The sequence below is a fragment of the Strigops habroptila genome, chromosome 5, assembly GCF_004027225.2.
Source record: "Strigops habroptila isolate Jane chromosome 5, bStrHab1.2.pri, whole genome shotgun sequence".
In the NCBI taxonomy this organism is placed as follows: Eukaryota; Metazoa; Chordata; class Aves; order Psittaciformes; family Psittacidae; genus Strigops; species Strigops habroptila.
The window spans coordinates 6275686-6299852 of NC_044281.2; the positions used below are offsets into that span (position 1 = coordinate 6275686).

Here is a 24167-nt window from a genome sequence, read left to right on the forward strand (position 1 = left end):
TTCCTCCTCTTCTTCCTCCTCCTCCTCCTCCTCCTCCTCCTGCTTCTGCTGCCGCTCCTCGGAGCCGCGCCGCGCTCACGCGTGGGGCAGCGCCGGGGCAGCGCCGGGGCGGAGCGGGGCCGCCGCCCGCCGCCGCCGCCCGCACATCGGGGCTGGCCCCCGCCCGCCGCCGCCGCGTGCGCCCCCGCGGAGCCCGCCCGCCGCCGCCGCCGCGCCGCTCTGCCCGCCCGCGCTCCCCCGCGCCCATTCACATTTTGCCCGGCTGGGAACACGGCCCGCCCCACGTGGCAGCCGCCGCCGCCTGCTATTGGGCGGGAGGGAGGAGGGGCGGGGCGGAGAGGGGAGGACACGCCCCTAGCACCTCCTCTGCCCCCCCCCCCTCCACACACACCCCCCGGCGCAGCAGCACTGCGGCCGCTGGACGGGGCGGTCCACGCGTGAGCGACCGCGCACCCACCGGGAACCCGCGGTGCCGTGGGGAGCGCAGTGGGGTCCCCCCCGCTCCCCCGAGGCGTGTGACATTCATTCCCATCAGACACACCAATTTGATGCCTCCAAAAGCATTGAAACCCCCCCTTTTTTGACAAAACCCCCTATTTTATTCACGCTTTTCTCTCCCTCTCCCCCCTCCCCTTTTTTTTTTTTCCCTTTAAAAGCCCCCAAATAGGCTCCATGTGGTTCTGGGTAAAGTCAGCCCCTTGGCTTGGCTTTGAAATTGCTTCTGCAATTATGTAAAAGAGCCATTCAGCAACACGGCGGAATTAAAAGCGATGGAGGGCTGCTCCCTTTTCTCCGGCGAGCCTCTCATGTTGGCCGGCTCAAAGCCTTTTCCAACACGACGTCTTTGGCGAGGACAAAAGCTGGAACAAAAAAAAAAAAGGAGGGGGGGCAAGAAAAAAATAAAAGCCCCTAAACTTGTAAATTGAACGTCAAGGGAACTTTACACCATTTCAAAGGCCATAAATAATGATAAAGGGACCAGGCGAAGAGGCAAACCCAGGCAATTAATGGAGGTTCCCAAGCAAAGATCAAGTGGTTTGGAAAATAAAATTAAATGCAAAAAAAAAAAAAAAAAGGAGAAGGGGGAAAAAAAGGCGGGGGGGGGGGGGGGAGTTGGAGTTGGCTGGGGGTGGGATCCCTCCTGCCTTTGGGAAGTTGAAGCCTTCCCGGGACAATGGTGCTGACTGCGCCTCTGGGCTTAGTTTGGGAGGCTTTTGGGCACAAACCGCGACTTCAAGTGGTTTCTGGCTGAGGGGGGCATCCCCCAAAAGCAAGGGGCAGCGGGAGATCTTGCTCCTGCCTGCTTGGGAAGCTCTTAATGGCCCAATGCTCTTTTCTAGCTAATTGGTGCTCGTATTTTTCCAGAGGAGGATGGCAGATGTGAGGCTGGAGGGCTGTGCACCCCATGAGGAAGGTGACACCCCCCCGCAGCCAAGGATAGGGACAGCCACACTCTGTTCCCACATCCCACCCTCAAGGCCCCCCAAACCTCAGGGGGCACATGGGGACAAGGAGAGGGGTGAGGGTGGTTCCTCCAGCATTGGTTGCATGGCCCAAGGGACCCCCCTCTCAAAGCAGCAGTGGCTTTTACCCACCCAAAATGTGCCAGTTGGGGTTTGTCCTGAACGGGGGGGTTGTCACAACCTCCCACCCAGCCCTGAGCAAGTGGCATTTGCAGCTACTCCCCCCCCCCAAACCCATCCACTGCTGATTCCCACCACTGAAGCTTGGTGGCATCCCAAAACAGGGGACTGCCCCCCAGCCCATGCCTCCATATCTGGGTCAGTTTATCCCTCCTCATTTCCAGCCAACATCTGAAACCGTTCTTTTCTTGGCAGAAACAATTAACGAGGGGGTTATTGCTTTTGGCCCTCGGTGCAGTTTCACCAGCTGGTCCTGTGTCTGACTCCCCATTCCTGGCTTAATGCAGCTTTTGGGGTACTAAACCTGCTGGTCACCCGAGGAATGGATTTAGGGATTTCCCCCTCCCCAGTACTGCATTTCTGCTGGAGAAACATTTCTTCCTGGCGATGTGGCGAAGGGGACAGGGTTGGTGGCCGTGGATGCAGCTGCTGCTGGGGATGTGTGTCCACACACACACTTTTGGGGCCCATCTCTGACTTCAAGTGACTGGGAGAAGTTTACTTATACAACTCATTTCCATATGTCCCGGCTCCGTCCTGCGGAGGCCACCATATGTGTGATAGTGCAGTCCTCGGGATTTCTCTCAGCACCGCACTGGCAAGGTTTTGATCTCCCCTGTAGATGTTTCGTAGCCGCACGTGTGATTGTTTCTATCTGGTATTTTTTCCCTTCCGCCTCTTCGCTGTGATCCAGCAGCAGGCATCCTCCGATCACAGGTCCTCTTTTGCCTCCCATTCCTTTCCACATGGTGGATGGAGCCGAGCTAAACCCTCCAGCCCCCCAAATCAGCAGCATCCCCACTCCTTCCAAATCCAACTGGAGCAGGCTGGAAATCCTTGCAGAGAAGCAAAGCTTTCGTTTCAATAGAAAAGCAAGGAGGGGGAAACAAAAATCATCCCTCTTCAGGAAACTGCGTTAGGTTGCGGGAAGGGGAGATAATTAGGCATGGTAATGCGGCAGGGCATGGAAATGTGTACCAACAGCCAGCTCCTGCAGCTGTTTTTATTGTCAGCCCTCTTCAAAATTTGCCCACAAACAAGTGCCTTTGCAAGACGGGAGCATTATTGCAGGCGAGAATGGGCTTTTTGTTCGGCACATAATTAGCTGATTTTTCTCCCGGAGAAAAACGTCGGCGATCTCTTGATTGTGGGAGAAGCAACCGGGGCGTGATTGTGCCTGGGAAGTGTAACAGGCGGGAGGGAGGTGAGGAGCAAGCAGGGGAGCCCCCTTCATGTCCCATGGAGGGACCCCCGCTGCTGCTGGACATGGGAAGAGCCTTTCCCAGCAGGTCTAACTTGATCATATGGTAGAAATCTGCACTTTGGAGGGTCATGCTTGGTTGGGAAGTGGGGGAAGTCCCCTGGCTGGGCCGCCGCATGGGTGCAGACCTGGTCCTGCATGGGCCCAGCTGGAAACATGGCACCAAATACTGCTTGTGGAGGCTCTCACATCACTCAGACTAAGGGCTGCTGAAGAGCAAGTGGCTCCCGGCAGGTTCTTCCCCAAAATAACCTTCCCAGGAAAGGAGCATCAGGTATGTGGAGGCATCTTTGAACCAGACTGTGTCTGTGACTGAGTGAGAGAGGGTGTGCTAGAGAAAATGTCCCCCAAATCAGTGTAGGGAAGGAGGTACAGCTCTTTGGAGAGAAGGGAAACAGGAGAGCCAGGAAGCAAGAGGAAAACCTGGAGGTGCTTGAACCAGGTGTAAGTCTGCGGGGTGGCAGAGGTCAGAGCATCCTTCCACCTGCCTGGGGGCTGGTGGCTGCTTCTGGCCCTTTGGGCGCCTCCAGCCTGTTTGCAGGGAGCTGTGCTGTGGGTTTCCGTGTGGGATACATGGGCTCGTGTCCATCCTCCCAAGCAGTATTTGGGGGTGTATTATTCGGAGCAGGGTCCACTCCACTGCTGGGCCATCGAGGAAGGGTGGGGAGATGAGTGAGCTTTATTTTGCACAGGATGATAAACCAAATGACTTCATCAGAAGCAAAACTCAGGTTGATGGAGACCCCTGCGAGCGCATTCTTGGAAGATCCTCTGCCTTCGCTGGGGACATTTTAATTGCATGGGAAACGTCACCAAAAGCATCTCGCCCCACTGTGCTTTTATGCTTTTAAAGTGACTTTTCTAGGGAGGGGGTTATGCAAGAGGAGAGACCGTAAGCAAAACTCCCCCCCTACCCTCCAGTCAGTGTGTACTTAATGCTGCAGGGATTAGGTGTGAGCGTCGAACGCTAAAATAAGGGGTGCAGCCCAGGCTCTCCATCCTCTGCCTATGTCACCCCTGCTGCAGGGAGGCAGTTTTGTGCGTGGCCGCGGGTTTATCTCAGCGTGTTGGGGCTGCAGGTGCTGGGAGTGAGTGGGATGGGGATGGGGGAAGCAGGATTTGGCCATTGGCAAAGGCTGAGCGTGGAGGGGTGCGACCCACAGCCCCGGGAAAACCTCTCCCGCCTCCCCCTTCGGATTCCAAGCAGGGGAAGGAAAAAAAACCAAAACAAACCAATCCCCCCCCGCCTCCATCATTGGTCGCTTAATCCCATTAACTCCTTCCCGTGTTCCCGTTTGAACTGGGAGCGCGGCCCCGCGGGGAGCTGGGACTGCCCCCCCTCCCCCCCCGTCGCTCCTAAGGGGGGGGTCTCTTCCCCGCAGCTTCCACCCCACGCACGGGAGATGTGCTGCGCGGGTTTGTTGGTTTATTTCTTTTTCACCCTTTTTATTATATTTCTCCCCGTTTGTGGGGTTTCTCTCTTTATTTTTTTGGAACAAACTCGAAGGATTTCGGGATTTTCGCGATAGAAAAAAATAGGCTAAAAGGGTAAAAATAACGCCGTGCAGGGTAAAGAAAAGAAAGACATTTGGCTTTCGTAAGCCCGATTCCTAACCCGAAATTCGTTGGGATAAGGGGAAATAGGCGATTTTTCTATTCATATATTTTCCCCCCCTTTTCAATTGATATGTGTTTAAATAACCCGAGTCCGAATATTTTAAGAACACTAAAGGAGACACTGACCAAACCGCATCGCTACGGAGAGATTCTCTCTAGCGGTGGAAAAGCCACACGCACTCCCAGCCACGGCTTTCCCGGGAAGATCGTGGAGAAATCCGCCAGTTTAAAAAAATCCCGACTAAAAGTCTCAAATATTCCCAGGTCAGAGGGGCACCGTCTCATTAAAACCAGCGCGGTCCTGAAACTGCACTGCAGACATTAAAGTGCAGTATTTTTCAATTAGAGCTGACGAATTCAATCAAAATTCCATAGATTAGGATGAAATGAGGCATGGGTCATTTACAGGGGAATTTAATTGCAGAGCCATTAGACAAATAGTATATTTGCCATTCTCACATTATCCATCATTTTAGACATCAATAGAAGGAACAGCATCTTTACTAATACAGCAGCACTTCCCAATCTCTGCCTGTAAACACTCCCTTTCCCCATAGCTCCTGATTATATCTGATTTCATTTAAAGCCATGGGGGATTATAAATGTTCCTGCAATCAGGTTCATTAGGACTACGAGAGGGAGAAAAAAAAAGAAGGAGAAATCTCATTTCGGATTTGGATTGCTTTGCGGATCACCCGCCTCAGCGCAGCCTGCGCGGTGCCTCGCTCTGCTTCGGAAAATAAAACCATCATAAAATCAAATGCGGTTTCATTACCGGGGCCACCACTTCGGGGCTTGATTACCACCCTGATGAGCCCCTTTTGCAGCCGTAGAGAAGGTTGTGGGGAGCAAGCAATTCCCATCGGGATAACACATACCCCAGCCCCTAAACACCCCACTTCATACCGCAGCCTCCCCGGGGGTTCCGGCTGCGGCTTCGGAGGGAGCCCGGGTCGGGAAGCACCCGACGGGCTGGCAAAGCCTTCTTTTCTAGAGGGGGGTATCCTTAGTTCTCCCCAGCCCCGGCTGTTTAACCAGCAAACAGAGACGTGTGTGCATCAGGGCGGGTAATTCCTATTATTTGGAGCTTATTTTGCAGCCGCTGCCGGCCGGGACCATCGGTGGTTTTATTGCTGCAGGGTGGAAAACCGAGACGGACCAGCCCCGCCACAAGAAAAAGGCGAGGAGCGAAGGTCTCTGACATTTTTTTCCTTAATAGCAGCTTAATATTAACCGCCTTTCATAAAACACGCGCATCCGGATAGACTTACAAAAGAAAAAAAAGCCCAGAAACCCCTTCATTTCACCCAAATGTATGGTGTGTTCGCTGCCTCAGTAATTTAATTGGAATGAAACGTGAAAAATGTGTCATTTTTGGGAAGAATTTATGCATCGCTTCCTGGAAATCTCATTGTCTTAACTAGCAGCCTACTGTGTTCTGTTTAGCAGGCATAATCGCATTTTTATGTGTCTCCGTATTATAAGTTAATGTGACCTCCCGTCTTTAGCTGCTGGAATAAAAAAGGAAAAAGAATAAAAATGATCCATTCCCATAACATCTGCATCAAAACAAGGTGCCGGCAGGAGGAAAAAAAGCCTGACGTGTATATATATATATGTGTGTGTGTATATATACACACATATGTATGTGTATATATACCCGCCCGCTCGTTTGCCCGCCTGCCAAACTTATCACCCCCAGTCGAGCCGCGCTGCCACCGGCAGAATGGCTTAAACCGTGGTGGGGGCAAAAACCCCAAACCTTTAGAATTTATTGAATATTTACTTTTTTCCCCTTTTTTCCCCTTTTTCTCCCTTTCCGATGTTCCTCCCGCTTCGTGCGGAGCCGCCGCAGCCCGCGGTACCGGCCGCCTACCACCCCCGACGGCCGCCGCCGAGCCCAGGGCGCCCCCTGCTGGCCTCGGGGCGCTGCGCAGGCAGCGGGGGGGGGCAGCCCACGCGTGTCCTTCCCTTCCCTTCCCTTCCCTTCCCTTCCCTTCCCTTCCCTTCCCTTCCCTTCCCTTCCCTTCCCTTCCCTTCCCTTCCCTTCCCTTCCCTTCCCTTCCCTTCCCTTCCCTTCCTTTTTCCATCCTTCCCTACACCCCTGCCACCCTTCTGCCCGCGGCGAGGAGCCTTTTCCTCCCGCCCCCCGCCATCCCTCCACCCCTTTGATGTCCATTTTTTATTCCATCGGTAGCTGCAGATGGGGAGCCGAGGTCATGGATTTGGGGGGAGGATGGGGTCGCCTGGTGGGACTCTATCTCCATGCAAACTTGCTCAATACGGATGTAAAACGTGTCATTCTTCTCTACTTGGGGGCCACACTAAAGATGAAAGACTCATTAGAGGCACCAACATTTAGATTAGGCTGGTTCAACCACACAATGACTCAGCCAGAATGTGTTTTCCCTTAATCCCTTTCAATTCTACCCCCACTGAAACAAACCATAAAGTAAAGGAGCCACTGAAGTCGTGAAGCGCCAGGTCTCAAGGTGTCGTGGGGCTTTGCCGTGGGGCATTCTTGTGAGGGACAGGGCTCAGGCACCAAAGATGGGGAAGACAGGGGAACTTGGTGATGCTTGTACACAGCATAAAGAGTGAGGGAAGCTGCAGAAGCAGCAGGTGGAAGCTGGGAAGGGGGGGGAATTTCCTTTCCATCCCCGTTTGGACACTCCCTGCTCCATGGGCACTGGCTCTGGGATGCTGCCAGCATCCTGTGCGCATCGGCTCTGTAACCCACCATAGTGTTGGGTGCTGGTGCACAGTCCAAACGCGCAAAAAGGCTGATTTATTTATGCGTATTCCTATTTAAATAGCGAGTGTAATTAAGCCATGGAACAATTTGGCGGCTGAGCTGCTAGCACAAGGACAGCTGTTCTTCCGAGGGGCATGTGCATGCACTTGCTTTGGTTCAACAGAAATCAATTTGGGGAGCCTGAGGGTCTGGGAAAACAGATCTTTGCTCCTTCTGGTACCTTTTGCCATGTCACGATGCGGAATGAAAGCCCCAACTCCTCTGCTTTGGGTTGCCAGCCTGGGAGCAGCAATGGGCATGGTGGGTATGGGAGGTGCTGGTGCATCCCTTAGACTGCGGGGAGCTGGGAGAAACAGGAGGCTGCGGCACCCCCTCCTCCTTGGCTCCTGTGTGGAGTAACCAGCTCTCTCTTGGTAGATTCTACAGTATAAAAACTGGATTTTTGGGTCTATTTTACAGTCTACAGTAGTGCCACTGGATACTGCATCCTGCTAACAGCTCCCACGCTGCACCTCTGGTCTCAGTTCTGCTTGTGTCACTCACAGGGGAGATTTATCCAAGGGGATTTGATGCCTTTTAGTCATCTGCTGTGGTGCTTGCCTTGGCACACCTGAGGAGCCCAGCTGCTTTGTAGAGAGCCTTTATAATGAGCACTATTCATATCTGCAGCATGCTTGTAACAGCTACTAATCACTTTATTACTCTTTATAATCTATTTAAAGCACAATTAGGGGGAGAAAAAAAGTCTATACAAAGTTACAGCCGAAAGCACCTTTTAGTTACATTATAAATCCCTGAAAAACAACCATCTATCACGGGATGTGCCGCTCCTCCGCTAGGCTGACAGAAATGGATGCGGATGCGCTACACGGAGGGAGGGCTGGATGGTGGACCTCAGTCGACTCCTCTCAGCCCTTCAAAGCACGACTCCTTCAGGCTCCAGCAGCAGGTAATCACGCAGTGGCTTGGGCACAGGCAGCAAAGGGATAAGGCAGTGGCATTTGCTGCCAAACTTGTCCCGAATGGCGGAGCGGCACAAATGCTGCAGGCACCGGACTGTGCCCGCCAGCCGGAAAAGGGACTCGTAGAATAGCTGGTGCTGCTGCAAAGGGGGAGGAGGGAGAGAAAGGAGCATTATTGGGTGTTTTTTGATCCCGATTAAGCCAAATAAGCTAGAGATACTTTTGAGATGCGGATCTAAGGGGAGGAGGTAAGAAACCTGTCGGTGATGTTAAGGGGCTGTTGAGCTGAGGTGGCTCCTGCGAGCAAAATCTGGATGAGGAATTCTCCTGTGGAAGCACACATGGAGAAAGCCAGCCTCGCCACAAGGGCTGTTTGGAAAGGATGCTCTCAGCATCCCTGCAGAAAGCCTTAGAGCTGATGTAGAAGAGACTTGCTTGTTTCTAAGACAGGGAAACAAAGAAGCATCGCTCTGTGCAGCCTCAGCTTTTCCTTAGCTTGGAATAAAAACCCTTTCCCCCATCCCCTAGAACCTGCTGAAGAGCTTTATTTGCACTTCATCAGCCATCCCTCCTTGCAGCCAGCATCATCAAAGACCTGCAGGGGCAAGGCAGCCAGCAGAGATCATTCAGTAGCACACTGGCCGGACCTGTTGCACATCTGGGGACAAGCTTTTTAAACCAGAATATGTGGTGTGGGTGCCTGAGCAGTGGCCTGGATCCAGGGTCACTTCCAGATGCTGGAGTTGTATTTTATTGCAGGGCAGGGGGAGTTGGTGTTGACGGAGCTAAAGGGATGCAAAGCTCCCGAGATGAATGAGGTGTGTGGTGGTGCTCTGAGGACTATTCCTTTATTTTTCTTCCCTACCCAAGTGAAGTTTGGGTGGGGAAAACACCTCTTGGGAGGTAAAACCCCTCCTCAGGGCTCTGCTGTCCCTGCCAAGCCACCAGCTCTGCCTCACCTGAAGCACCTCCTCCGGCACAGCCTCAGCCCACGTCTTGGAGATGGGGATTTGTGAGTAGGAATTGAAGAGGACTTCGATGACCTCCGGCACAGCTGCGCAGGACTTCAGCACCTAGTCATGGGCAATGGGAGGGGTTCAGCCACAGATACCTGTCCCAGAAGGGGTCAGTGTCCATGTGCTGCAGCCAGGGCTGGTCCCACCCCACCAGGGTCCAGGCTGGGGGAGTCCCATATTGGTACAAGGCAGGTGAGGGTTTGTCCTGGCATGCTTTGGAGACCTTTCTCCCTCTGTGAAGCAGTGGGAAGATCTGCCTTACTGTGGCCCTTCTTCCTCTGGATGTGGCCCTTGCTTCTTATTTACATTTTTGGCTTGTGCATGATAAGCCAGGATAATACTTTCTTTATTGTTTGATGTAAAATCAATGAAACGCAGAGCCATAAGGCGGCTGCACTTATGGCTGATGAACCAAGCCTGTCTCTGACATTCCCAAGCAGGAAAACTCCTCCTTTCTGGTCCCCTCCAGCCACACTGCCTCCCTCCTGCCTTTGCCCTGCCTGCTTTTTCCTGCTGCCACACCATGCGGTTGTTGCCATTTCCATCATTCCCAGCAGCATGGCCACCCCAGCACAATGGTCCCCTCTCCCTGCCTGGACCAAGAGGCACTCCCAAGTTCTCCCACTCTTCCCAAAGCCCCCCATCCCCACCTGCAACCCCGCATTGTGAGGGGCCGTAGGGGGCTGGTTTCGGGGGTACCTTGGTGAAGGCAGGGGGCCATATCTTCTGGGAGCCATGGTTGAGCAGCAGTTGGACGACAAGATGGGGTTGCAGGTCCCGTTTGAAGGCAGCACCCTGCAGCGCACAGCCCAGTGGGGACATGCCATTGTAGTCAATGCCGTTGACATCAGCCCCGTGCTGCAGGAGGAAACATGCCAGGCTGGCGTTGGCAGCCCCACAAGCCTTGTGCAAGGGGCTCCTCCGCGCCTCATCCCGGGCATCCACATCAGCGCCATGGGCAGCCAGCAGCCGGCAAAGCTGCAGGCAGCCCTCGGCCCCTGGCACCTGCCCACAGAGGATGTTGAGGGCTGTCTCCTCCTGTGTGCTGAGTGCATCCACGTGTGCCCCATGCCGCAGGTAGAGCCAGGCATGGTCATAGAGGCAGTGCCTGGCCGCCACGTGCAGCGCCGTCTCCCCCCTGTCCTCACTTGGCAGGTTGATGGTGGCTCCGTGTCTCAGGAGGAGCTTGGCACATCTGTAAAGAGGTGGGGAGACAATGTGCACTGCAGGGATGGAGCAGGGATGATGGGGTGGGAGGCAGTGTCGGGTGAGGATGTGGGTCATGCTGGAAATGGGCTCCCAAAGGGATTGTGGCAGTCATGGATTTTGGGAAAGAGCAGCAGCGGCTGGGGAGGGTGACCCTGTGCTCTGGTGCCCACCACAGTGTGGGTGATGATAGTTTGGGCAACTCTTCCTCTTACCCTTGACCAGCATCATTCACAGAATCCTGCAATGGTTTGTGTTGGAAGGGACCTTAAAGCTCATCCAGTTCCAACCCCCTGCCACAGGCAGGGACACCTTCCACTAGAGCAGGTTGCTCCAAGCCCCTGTGTCCAACCTGGCCTTGAACACTGCCGGGGATGGGGCAGCCACAGCTCCTCTGGGAAAAGTCTGTGCCAGCGCCTCAGCACCCTCACAGGGAAGAACTTCTGCCCAAGAGCTCATCTCAATCTCCTCTCTGGCAGGTTCAAGCCATTCCCCTTGTCCTGTCCCTACATCCCTTGTCCAAAGCCCCTCTCCAGGTTTCCTGGAGCCCCTTTAGGCACTGGAGCTGCTCTAAGGTCTCCCCTTCAGGAGCCTTCTCTTCTCCAGGCTGCCCCAGCCCAGCTCTCTCAGCCTGGCTCCAGAGCAGAGCTGCTCCAGCCCTCGCAGCAGCTCCGGGGCCTTCTCTGGCCTCGCTCCAACAGCTCCATGTCCCTCTCATGTTGCCTGAGAGCTGGATCAGGACTGCTGGGGGGGGGGTATCATTGATCACCTTGACCCAGCAAGGAGCAATTGTGCTTGACCCAGCTGTGCCAGTGGCTGGGCAGAGCTGGAACAGTGCCCATGGCTAGCAGTGCTAGCTGGGTCTGTCCTGGCCAGTGTGGGGTGTGGGGTGCATCCAGCCATGATGAGGACACACAGAGTGATGGGCTCCTTTGTGCCATCAACCTGTTGGGTGCTGTTTCGTCTCCCTGCATGGGTGCAGCTCTGGGATGTTATGGAGATGATCTACACAATCTCATCCTTTGGTTGACATCCACAATGTTTCTCAGATGAAAACATCCTAAACCACTGCCTCCACCTTAACAATCTGTGCTGGGACTGAACTGACATGGAGAGAACCCTCAGTAACCCCTCTGTGCAGCAGAAGAGCTCAGTGTGGGGTTGTTTGTGCATAAAAATGGATTATTCTTCTCTTATTAAGGGACACAAATTCCTGTGCTGGGTTCCTCCCCAGAGATGATTTAAGGATTGTGTTTTCTGGTTATCCTGAAAAGAAATACCTTTACAGGTGGTTTAAGGCTGTGGTAATGAGTTTTGCTGGCTTGTTTGCACCCAGTGGCGATGGAATTGCAGCACCTGCAGTCTGCATAAGCAATAAATCAAGGAAAGCAAACTGCCCTATCTTCCCTTGCTGCTCCCATCTCCCCTTCTCTCTAACCTCACTATGTGCGGTTGCAAAGAGGGGTTGTGGCTGCTGCAGAGTGGCAACACCGGTTCTCATCAGAGCTCTCTGCCTGCACCCTTCTGACAACAGATGGGGTTAAAGATGCCCGGTACGTCCCAATAGGTTGGGATTTCTTGTGTGTATGTGAGTAAATGGATGTGATCAGCCAGTCTAAATGAATCAGAGTGACTGCTCCATCTCCTGCCAGGAGCCGCCGGGGCTGGCACAGCTCAATGTCACTGCCTGGGTTAATGCATGGGGCTGAGCTCAGAGCTGCAGCAGGGAGGAGGTATTTTTTGGAGGGAGGGGCGGACCCACATGCTGTCCAAGGGAGACCTTGAAACTGTGGCAAGCTTATGTTTCCCAATGGATGCTGACAGGGAGGTGGGAAGGGCAGACCTTCAGGGAGTCTTAGCAGTGGCTGGCTGGGGTCTAAGGAGGTGTATCAACATTGAACCCCCCGCCTGTTGAATTTTTTACTCTAATATTCTTTTAGCTCAGGCGTCAGAGCCTAAGTGAGCTTCTGAGCTGATACAGAAGCAAAATGAGGGGGAACTGTTGGGGAGCAGTGTCCCAGCCTGATCCCTCCAGGAGGAGGGATGGGAAAGAGGAGAAGACGGAGGGAGGAAGGACAGTGCCAGGGCATTGCTTGTTTTTCCTGGCCCAGGAAAACGCTAACATATGTGGGGGAAATAATAACATAGTAGTAATAATAATAATAATAGCAATAATAATAATAACAAATCAACTTGAATCTTTCTGGATCAGCAGCACAACTCCCCTAAGGAGCTGGTGAGACATTCACTGTCCTTGGTGGTGCGGGATCTGCAAATACCTCCTTGGGTTGTTTTTCCCATGTGTATCAAGCCTGAATTTGCCAGGAAAAAAACCTCCTGCAGGATGTGTGGAGACAGGCTGTTTTCGCAGCCTTTGCAGGTGCATTGCTCCCTGATGCTGCCAGCCCACAGTGGACCTCACCACTGTGCTGTGATGGTCTCTGATGGGGATGCAGTTGTGGGTGAGTGGACTGAGTGTGGGGTTGTGCCAGCCCCCAAATCCTCAGATCCTTACTTTACAACTCCCTTTTTACTCTAGAACATGTTGAATCCCTTTCTTGAGCAATGGCTTGTCTCACTGAGGCTTTTTTGGTGCTTGCTGTGTGCCGCTGGTTGGTAAAACTTGGTTGGAGGGAGTCTGTTGCTGGAGCAAATCAGACCATGACTCAATCATATTTACTGGTCTTGTTTGTCCTTGACAGAAGGGAATCTGTAGCCCTAATTCTAACAACTCTGTGTTAGCTTAATCCTAATGTCATGGATGGCACCCTAAAATAACGTATTTGGGGCAAAACCAGGGATAGCTCTGCAGGGAAAAATAGAAAAAAGATATTTCTAACTTGGTTACAAAACATTCAGCAGCCTTGATCCTGCTTAAAGCATCTCTGCTCCTTCCCACATAAGCAGGTGGCTCTGCCATAGACTCTGCAGGAGCACAGGCAGCACATCTGTTTTGGCACACAGCGTGTATGCAGAATGCCCAGGCTGAAGATTTACTTCTGCATAGGCAAGACAGAGGGAATATTGGAATATTCCCTGGAATGTTCCCCTGCCCTTCATTTCCAGGTGAAGGTTGGCGAGTCATGGGTTGCCTGGCAAAGCCAAGAGCTGTGCCTAGCCCCTCCAGCCCAGCATCCTCGCTCTGCCACAGGGTTTTCCCTTACTGAGAGTGGGATGCTAGACATCCGAAATATCCTTCTAGAGATACCAGAGGGGAAATGCCATCCTTCCCAGATGCTGTTTTGCTGAAGGGTTATTCTTTTTAGTTATCAAGTTCAATGGCTAACTTGTTGGAAGAAACCCAAGTCAGCTGATACTGAATTTTCCCCCTGGATACTTTTCCCTCTGCAAAAAGGGAATGTTAGTAAGGGGCTATAAATATGGGGTGATGTCCTTTAGTTAATAGAAATGGGGGGCCCCTGTGTGGAGCACATGCCTTCTGTTTGGATGTATGGGGCACCAGCAGGTGCCGGGTAGATGCCATTCATGTTTGTTGGCATATGCTCTTATTTTAGCCTCTAATCTCTGCTTATGGACCCCTATGGTTAACACATCACTGATGTTTCTGGTTTCTTGTTTGCTTTTTCCCTATTAACACCTCCTTATTCACCATCAGCTTAGACTCAAATCCCAGCAGATAAGGCCCAGCAATTGTCTGCTGCTTTTTTGAGGGATTCTGTCCAGTTTGCTGGGAATATGGCAAGAAGTCACAGGTTTAGTGTAGCAGAAACTCAGGCACAGGGTGGCAAAGCAAACCAGTTCGTTTTCCATCCAGCTGGGTACCATCAACCTGGCCGAGCAGCTTGCTGGAGACAGCAATACCCTCGAAGAGCCACCCTCACATACAGCTAATTCTGACTGGCTTAAACTTGCTTCTAAATCCTTCCTAAATCATTTGCAGGTGATGGGTAACACACCTGAATGTCTCCTTGGCTTGGGCAAGTCACTTGTTAGCTGAAAGTCACTCTAATTTGTGGTGTTAGTAACTTACAGGTGTTGTAATTTGTGGTGTTAGTACTACAGGTTTGCCTTGTGTTGGGGTCCTAGCTCAAATAAATGGGATAAAATGCTTTGGGTTTTATTTCCCTTCTTCACTCCTCAATCGAGTCAGAGCAGACATTGGTACAACATCAGGCAGGACGTGCCCATTGCCATCCCCTCCTCTGGGACGGGCATGTCCTGCCCAATATTGCCAGGTCAAGGCTCTCAGCATCCTGCTCAATTTGAGATAAAAAATGCTCAGGCTGGGAAAGCAGGATTTAACTTGGAATGGGATGCCATAAATAACCAGCAGGAGGAGCAGGAGGTTGGGGCAGCAGGGGCTGGAGGAATATTCCTGTCCCCAAAACCTGTTCAGGCCCCCAGAGTTCTTATGGAAAAATCTCCTGCTCTTTTTTTCCTCCCTTCCCTGGGTCTGGAGTGAGGCTTTCCCACCCTCCGCTTGGTTGTTTTTCATGGCATTTGAGTGACCATCTCTCTGTCTTTCTGTGATTTACTGCAGGATTGATCCCACTTGGGGGGAAACCTAGCCTTGCCCAAGCCTGTCTCCAAATGCAGGGATTATTCTTATTAATTTCCTACAAGAAGAAGGAAGCTTGTTTTTCTCTAAAAGATGAAACTTGGAGCACTGCAAGTCTACTGGTGATCCCCAGCAATGCTGGTGTCGAGGGCTGTGACAGTGTGGGGGACAAGGAGCATCGCTCCTTGCACTGCCTCTTTGCCAGAACTTCGTGAGCTGTTGATACTCCTCTGTATGAGCCCTCATTTTGTCACACCAACTTGGGGAGCAGCTTCTTCAAAGAGCAGGGTCAGGCCTTGGGTAGTGCTTTGTGTCCCCTTTTGGGCTCTTTATTTCTTGTTCAGGACCCATTAAAGAGCTGATCTTCCCCAGCGGGGGGATGAGTTTCCAAAATTATGGTTCCAAACAGTTTGAGGTTTGTATTTTAGCAGTGCTGACCTGAGCAGAGGATGAGGTTTAGCACTAGATGATGCTAAATGCTGGCTTTTAAAATCTGTGATCTTATTTCATTTGTAGTAACGCCTATTTCCCATAGCTAAAAGAGCATCGAGTCCAGGCTGGGGCTGGAACAGCTGGAGGGTGCCCATGAGGTCGGGTCCACCAATGGCAGGTTAGTGCCTGTCTCCTGGCATTTGGGAGCCCAGCTATCTTGATCACATTGCCTTTTTAGGTACCTGCCTTCCTGCTTGGCTCCTGCTTTCCTGCTAATTCCTCCCATGGTGCACTATCCTCATCTAACGTTCCCTAAGCAAAACCTGTCCTGTGTTCCCATGCTGGCAGTCTGGCATTCACTCCCTATCCCACTGATTCTTGCATGGAGCCCCTTGGACACTGACTCTCCTCCTGCATTGCCTCATCCCTGGCAGTGTTCAAGGCCAGGTTGGACACAGGGGCTTGGAGCAACCTGCTCTAGTGGAAGGTGTCCCTGCCCATGGCAGGGGGTTGGAACTGGATGAGGTTGAAGGTCCCTTCCAACACAAACCAGTCTGGGATTCTATGACTCATCCCACCATTTATCTCCCATCCCTCAGAGCTGGAAGCTCGGAGCCGGCAAATAACTCTAGTTTCAGCTCCCAGAGTGGAAAGATCTTGCAAAAGTGTACGCAAGGGCATCACTCAGCCATAAGCCCAAATTGCGCAGATGTAGGGATGACATCTTCTTTTCTCATTCCTTGGCTTGACTAAGCCCTCTTCCCCCTGTGGAAGGCTAGAGAATCCTGGGGGGTTTCTCTCCAGGTAGGCCTTCCTCAGCTGCATGGGAAACCTGGGATCTTCAGAGAGCTTTTTCTGACTCTCAGATCTGAGGGAGGACTCCACAAACGTGGTAGCTGGCGTTCGCCATCCCTTCTGCTGCGGGTACCGCAATGGGAGGCGGGAGCTACATCCTGTATCCCTGCAATGTGCCTTCCCACTGCCCCATGCTTGCTCTTCCCCCCAGCACCGCCGGGAGAGTTGAGACTCTTCCTCTCCCCCTCAATTATTTTTATGTTATTTTTTTCGGGGTGCCAATAAAGGCAGACTCCTTTAATCATCCCAGCTTTAAGAGGGAAACGGGAGAGCACCAGGGAGAGAGTGCAGTGAATTTAGAGACTCATCTTACCCCACCATGTTAATTATCTCCGCTGTAAAAAAGAGGTCAAGGAGAGGAACTCTACTAAATAGGCCGACGTTGGCATGAACAGCTCCTAAAGTGAAGAAGGTAAGACTGAACTTTACTGGAACTTTTTTTTTTTCCATCTCTTCAAAAAGCTCCTAGATTAAAGCTCTGATATCCTTTTTGTTGAAATCTCATGGATTCTGAAGCTCAAATGGCTGGAAGGAAGCCCAGATAATTTTTTTTTATCCCAGTCACTGAGAGGCTCAAAGGTTTTAAGTCCTGCCCCCATGGTGAATTGCCGAGTATATGGGAATACAGAAGAACCTGGCACATAGGTGTTCTGGCCATTGTTATCGAGAGGGAGAAAAATAAAATAGCTCTCTATGTAGGTCAATGACCTGCTCTTTATTGTCAGGAAAAAATTAAGGATGACCTAAAATCTACTACTCAATAAAAAAAAAATATATAAAAAAAATAGTGAAAAAAGGCAAGGTAAAGTAGTCTCCCCCTAATCAAAGAGGAAATGTTTGTGTTACCCAAAGCTTGACCTCCTCAGTCTCTAACTTTAGCAAAGTCTTTGCGATTGAAAAGCAGTGGTCGAAACCTCAAACCCTGTCTGAAATGTCTATTAATTTTTGATCTTTCGAGGGAGTTGCCTCAGTTATTGTAGAAGCCCCCGTAGCGCCGGGTAGCGTAGTTAAGGGTCTCTCAGCATTTCCATTATAAAGCCCCAATATTCAAGGGATTATAACTCATCTGTTTCCATGTTGCCTCTGTCTGATCGCTGTTCGCTGGCTCACCTGCCATCCCCCTCCATCCTTCTGGGGGAAATAACATGTAAATCGGTGACAATGGCTCATTTTTAGTATGTATGTGTGTGTATATATATATGTACACCATTTCTTTTCCAAGCTGTAAAGTACCTGGCTGAAAACAGGACCAGGGGATCTCCATGTACCAGGTTGGTTTCTGTGTCCCACCTCTACTGGGGAGAGCAAGCTGGTGAAGCCTAAAATATTGCCCCCCCACCCCCTGGGGGCTTTTAGGGTGGTTTTGGGTTTGGAGCCTGAAGGCTTTAAAGTCAAAAGGGAGTTTGAGTGAAAGAATTAAAACCAGCTCCTTATTAGTGATGAGTGCTGCTTGTAGCATCCTCCCTTACCCATCCTGCTCCTTCAAACCCTCATCACACCAAGGGTACATTTGATTAATCTCTAGATTTTTGGCTGAACCAGAATTTGATTAATGCTTGGGTTTTGGCCATCTTACAGAGACTCTTAGTTACGAGCTGGGCTCAAGATATTCACATCTGCAAACCTTTTCCTCTCTGGCTGCTTTTCTTTTGCAGAGCAATTTGCCTGACACTTGGCCCATGGCACATGGGATCCATAGTGGGAACCTTGCCTTCACCACCTTGTTGTAATTAAGCTATATAAATCCAAGTTCCTTGGGCACTTAAAGTATTACCAAGACATACATGCAAAGCTTATTTTTCAAGGCAATGCTTATGTTCATCTCTCTGTGATACTGATCCAGGGTGAGAAGGGAGCGTGTGGCCAAGCCTTAGCCCCAGCTATAAATCAAGATGGATCCTTCTGTGTGGGGTGAGGAGGTGGGAGGATTGTTCCCCATCCTGCAGACCGCATCCCTTTGTTATGGCCCTAGGGCTGGGATTTTAGGAGAAGTGGGGAGCCTGATTGGCACCAACATGCCTTGTGGATGGGGTTGGCATGGGCTGAGGAGCACAGGAAGTTAGGGTGACCTGTGTGCCCATGACTGGACCCATCCTGAGCATTTCCCAGGGAAAGTGTGCTGGGCCTGGGATGCAGGGCATAGTGATTTTAGGATAAATCATCAGAAGAGAGGAGGAAGGAAAAGCACATGGAGCCAGGCTGGGCTGCTCCTGTCTGTTGGAAGGAGACCTGAGCCATGCAATGTGCCCAGCACTGAAATGCCCCTTTTTTTTATGTCTATGCTGAGTGTGCTGCAGCAGCTGCCGCAACCAGGAGATGCGGGAGCATGTAGGAACCCTGTCAGGGATCACAACATCTGGTTTTTCATCCCACAGAGGCATAAGCCCTGAGTTCTCCTTGCCGGGGATGTGGAGTGAGGTTACTAGTGAAGGGAGGGATGCTGACGGGGCCCCTCTCCTTACCCCAGCGAGTCCCGGGTGGTGCAGAGGTGCAGCGGGGCCAGCCCCTCGTCGCTCCGCAGGTTGGGATCAGCCTTGTGCTGCAGCAGCAGCGCGGCGCAGTCGGTGTGTGCCCCCAGGCAGGCTTCGTGCAGGGGCCCGCGCCCGCCCGGCGCCAGGTCGGGGTCTGCCCGTCGGCGGAGGAGGTGGCGCAGGACGGCGGCGTGGCCGCGGCGGGCGGCGAGGCACAACGGAGTGCTCAGCTCCCGCTTGTACTCCAGCGACCACAGCCCTGCGGGGGACAAGCGAGCGGGGACGGGTGAGCCGAGGGGCTCCCTCCCCTGGCACCGGGCTTGGGAATACAGCGCATCAATAACTGCTGCTTCCACGTGTTCTTCCAGCTCCTTCGGTGTTTCAAAGAGCCTGGTGGCGGTCGGTGGCTGCTCCAAGCGCTGCCGGCAACAGGGGAAGCAAAATTCCACCCCCTCGGTGTGTGCGCATCCAGGAGCAGGATTTCAGACGGTATGAGATGGGTAAACCAATATCCTGCCCGCAAGCAGTTGGGCAGGGGACGCTGTGTGCAAGACCCTGTTGGCAGGAGCTAAAAGGCAGCTCACAAATTGCCCATCTGCACCAGAGGAGGGGAAAAAACCTGTCTTTGCTGGGATGGAAGGGAAAAAAACCTGTCTTTGCTGGGATGGAAGGGAAAAAGCTGTCTTTGCTGGGACTGGGCTGGGCCTGGAGGCACCCAAGTTGATGAGAGCATGCAGGGCTGGGAAAGGGATGTTGGTTTTGGGCTCAGCTGGAGCAAGGTGCATTTCCTGTCACCTCCAGGACCATCAGTAGGTGCACAGTGCTTGGTGACCACCTGGGGTTGAGATGCACCAGGTACCACTACCCTGGGAGCATCCTATTCCTTCCAGGTAGGACCAGGCTGCTCTTTCTGAGCGCCTGCATAGGGAATGTGGGCTGTGAGCCCTCTTGCAAGCATGCCTAAAGCCACACAGTGCCCCAACCCAGCCTGAATGAAATCCCGTGTACATACACTTTCTACACTTCTCTGCCCCTCTGGTGGGTTAGTATGCGCAGAAGGGAATACAATAATGAAAGGAAGTGCTGGATATTTATGGCGATGGCTGCAGGGCACAGTCAGCTAACCAGAAACCAGCCACCTCAAGAGCGGGCTCTATAAAAGCAGCGTTAGGCACTGAAATGCACTGCACCTCTCCTGCTTCGGGTTAGTAAATACCTGGCTTTATCTAATGTTTCTGGCCTTTAAAGGAAAAGTACCTGAGAGTCCATAAGACGCTTGGCTTTTCACCTGCCACTCCAGCTCATTCTTACTGATCTCAAAAACCAGGTTCACATCTTGATAGTACCGGTCAGTCAGCACCTCGAGGCTGTGCAGGTCTCCTGTGACCAGGGCCGTGTAATACTTGGTGGCAGGAGTGTGAGCTGTTAGAGGATGCTCCAAATCCAATTTGGAGGAAATCTGTAGCTTTTCTGTTACAGGTCCCGGTAACTCGCCCATTCCGGTGCTTCCCGTGTGCCTAGGTCCTAGCTGGGAGGGTAGATGGGCTTTTATAGTTCATTGTTTCCATCCTCCTGGGCTCATTGTCTAATTATAATCCAGTTAAGTCTCTGTTGTTGTTGTATTTATAACTCCACCGGGGTCAGATGATAATGGGTATGTGGTACAATGAGGGTCAGACGGTCACCGGGCTGTGTTGTGGCAGTACCTCTTGGATTAAATCACCGGTGTAATTGCAGGCAGCAGTGTGGGACATGGGTGTTCAGGCTGGGAGGAAAACGGTGCCATTTAGGGGGTAAAAAACAAAAGAAAAGAAGAACTTTAGTCAGCTCCTCTCTGCCCAATGCTATATAACCTTCCTGTGTGCTCTGAGTGCTGAAAAGTGTGGGCTTTTTCTCTGCCTAACACTATATTTCTTTTTCTTTAAGGCACTCATGCCCGTTTTCAGTCTCATGGCTACTATAGGGAAAAATCTGAGCTTTACCTTAGGGGCCAACACCACACGCTGGTGCGTCCCTGCAGGGATGCAAAGCACTTGGCAAGGCCAGCGAGGTACAAATCCTGCTGGGGCTTTGGCAGGGGGAGCTGCTCTCCCTGCCCATGCCTTGTATAGGAGAGAGAAATTCTCTGCTGCCATTTAAGCGCAGGGACAGATGCCAGCAGAGCGTCCCCAGCTCCCGCTGCCCTGAGGCTCGTGGCTCCTTTCCTCAAGGTCATGGGAGAAGTCTACGGTGGGGACGAGAATAGACCTCGGCATCTCATGACTTGGAGGCTCTGGGTGATGTGACCTCACACCCCCCTCCCTGGAGAATAAACATCATCAAAGAGGATCCCGGGAGGATGTTAAACGCTGTCAAAGCGGAACAGACATGGAGGGACTGCTGAAGTGCTTTGTGGAGTTAACCCGAGGCTGGAAGAGATGTTTGGGACCTTCTCCATAGTTCCCTGCAAGTGGGGACCTTGCTGGGCTCCTGCAGGCCACCGTGAGCATCCTTGTGCCAACCCTGCAAGAGTCATCTGAGGTTTGTCTGTGGGTTTCTCCAGCATGGCTGTGGTGACATTCAGTTACCTGGCCCTGAAGACCATGGGAAGAGCACGGAGCCACAGTAAAACCACAGTGTGTCCACCCAGGATGGGGTTGTGCTGAGCCAGGGGGCTCTGGCTTGACATCCTTATATAAAGGAGCCCTGTCTTGAGGTTCCTGTTCACCTGCAGCTGCTGAGGGAGCTGATTTGAGGTCAGCCTAGGTGGTTTTCTTTCTCTTGCTTTGAACTCAAGGCTGGCCTTCCCACCTCGGTTGGTTTGTACCCTCTAGATCCCCTTGTCTTCCTCTCTTCTTTCACCACGTGTTGCTATTCTGCTACCTCCAGCCTTTCCGTACCTTATGCTATAAATGCTTTCGCGTTCACCCTTATGCTGTAAAGTGAACCACCTCCTCAAAGCATTGCTCTGGTATGAAAAACAGCCTCGTTATCCCCTGGAGCCCCTTAGCCAGTGCAGGAGAAGGTTGAGAGACCTGGGGAGCAGCACGGATGAGGCTTGTTTTCCCCAGGGGCTTCTCCTGGGTTGTGTTTCCACAGCCCTGGCTCACTTTTCCTCTCCGCTCATTAGCAATCCTGTAATGTCTCCACAGCGGCATGAAGGAAGCTTGCCTTCATGTGGGAATCGCCTTCTCACAGCATGGACCACCTCCTGCTCCGGCAGCCATAGATTCTAGCAGGGAGTCTAGACCTGCTTGGTCAGACGTGGGCTAATTCTGTTAGGCGTGAGTGTATGTATGTGTGCCTGGCATTAAGCTGCTGTTGAGAGTGTGTTGAAATACCCTGTGACCCCTTCTCACCAGCCTTTTAATCAGTGCTGATTTGCATATAACACTCACTCCTTGGGTCATGGTAATGACAGGATTAACAGCATCCCTGGCAGAGGGGGTTAAAAATAACCAGGGCCAGCAAGAGCGGAAAGAAAACGTCCTCTTGTAGCTGAGTGGCACATATAAATGCAGGAGCCTGAGCTCCTGCCAGCCAAGTCAAGTGCTTTTTCCACCAGTGAGTGGGAAGTGATGTCAGGATGAATTGGTGTTTCTGTGTTTGTAAGGGGAATGCTGCAGTACAGGCAGTGATTCATTGCAGAGAGGAGCTGGCAGCCAGGATGCCTGCAGAGCATCCTGGGGCTGGCCAGGATGGGGGTGGTTGGGTTTAGAAGGAAAATGGGGGGGGTTCAACTGGTTATAAACTACTTGTCACCTTTGGGGCAGTGATTTTGGGTGGTGGGGGAAGGCTGGGACTCAGCAGCCCTAACCCCCTCCTCTGCCACTGCTGTGCTTCATGGCCTTGGGCACATCTCCCAGCATTCCAGTCCCCATTCCTTGAGACCCTGAGGTCCCGATCCTGCAACTGGTTGTGCCTGGGATCACCCTTGTGTGTCCTTACTTCAGTAAGAGCTGTTCCTACACAGACTCAGGCCCCAAACATTGGAGAGGATGAGTACTTCATTAGCAGTAGCCTCGCACCCATTAATCTCTAACGTGGGGGGAACATCTTAACCTTCTCCCTGCATATGACTGTTTGCAGAGTACACCTCATTTAACAAAACATTAAGCATTTTACTTCCTCAGATCAAGTGTATCTATTAATAATGACTTAAATTGTCTGCGCTGGCTTCGCATTATGAGGATAACTCATTCCTGGCACATGAAAGAGCACGATACACAGAAGCAAAATTACTTCAGCGTGAGCTTGCTCCCCAAGTTAAGCTGCCACATAACAACTTAGTGCTCACACTAGGGAGATTCCAGCCTGTAATAACCTGCCCTGCTGCTTAAAAACAGCCCTATGAGGCTGCCTTAACAAATCTGGCGAGTCCAGATGTGCCGGTGCGGAGCTCCTGGGATCGCTGCTGTGATTTACAGCTGCCCTCTGGCAGCAGGGAATGGCATCATTTTAATGTTTCCATGCTTTCCAGGGACATCTCCAGCAGGGTGAAGGAGCCCAAGGGCTGGCAGCCCATGGCACTGCCTCCTCGAGCTGCTCATGGATTGCTATGTGTGACTTATTTAAAGCTTGCATCCCCTTTTACCCCCCAAAATGAGCTGGACGCTGTGCCCGCAGCTGGGGGACCCAGAGGAGGGCAGGCAGGATGGCGATGCCACCGTCCGCTGCCCAAGCCTACCTTGGATGGTGACAACAGCTCTCCCGGGCGATGCTTGCTCGTCCCCCAGGTTATCAGCGTGGGGCAGGAGGTTTAGGATCTTCTCTCTCTCGGAGCCAGGTGCCACCTTGCAAGCAGGCACCCTGCTGCCAAAACGTCCCACGTTTATATTCCCAGCGCTCCCCCTGCTCCATGTGACAGCGCTGCCCAGTTATGTGGCTGGAGGCTGAGCTGGTCAGACGCAGGATTAACGCCACCAAGACACAGCATCTGTGCTGGGGCGGGTGTGTGTGTGTCAGTATTTGCACCCCACCAAGAAACGGTGCATGAGCAGAGCTGGCTGACCCACTGCTCTCCTTTAAAAGCTGCTGCCCAGGGAAGTATAAACCCGTCCTGAGGTGCATTGATTTTGCCTGGGTTTTATTGGAAATTAGATGATATTTAACAGTGCCGAAACATTTTCCTTTAACAGCTTCATATAACATGGGAAGATTTTGTGTAGTGCTGGTTTGTAGTGGCCCTTTGTTGTAATTTAATTTAATTAAAACCAAAATACCCTTCCCAGTTCTCACAACCAGGCTTTTCTCCCCCCCCACCCCTGCCTTTTCCCATCACTTACAGGAATAAAACCCTATAGATCTTAGCTTAACTAAAAACACCACTCTTCCCTTCTCCCCCCTCCCTGCTGGAGAATTGCAGCTGTGCGAATTATCCCCTGGGAATCCAGTCCTGGAGCGCATCCTCTTTGAAAGGCGAGGAAGATCCCGTCCAATTATTTAACCCCT

General features: G+C 52.1%; 1 protein-coding gene across 1 annotated transcript; it reads right to left on the minus strand.

Annotated features, from left to right (window-relative positions):
• Window positions 1-8192: 8192 nt before the first annotated feature.
• Window positions 8193-20241, minus strand: ASB18 (ankyrin repeat and SOCS box containing 18). The gene is made up of 5 exons (XM_030488411.1): window positions 19995-20241; window positions 18729-18996; window positions 9954-10449; window positions 9198-9311; window positions 8193-8378 (listed from the first exon to the last, which is right to left on the minus strand). The coding sequence occupies exons 1-5, from the start codon at window positions 20233-20235 to the stop codon at window positions 8193-8195; spliced, it is 1305 nt and encodes a 434-aa protein (XP_030344271.1). The 5' UTR covers window positions 20236-20241.
• Window positions 20242-24167: the final 3926 nt, after the last annotated feature.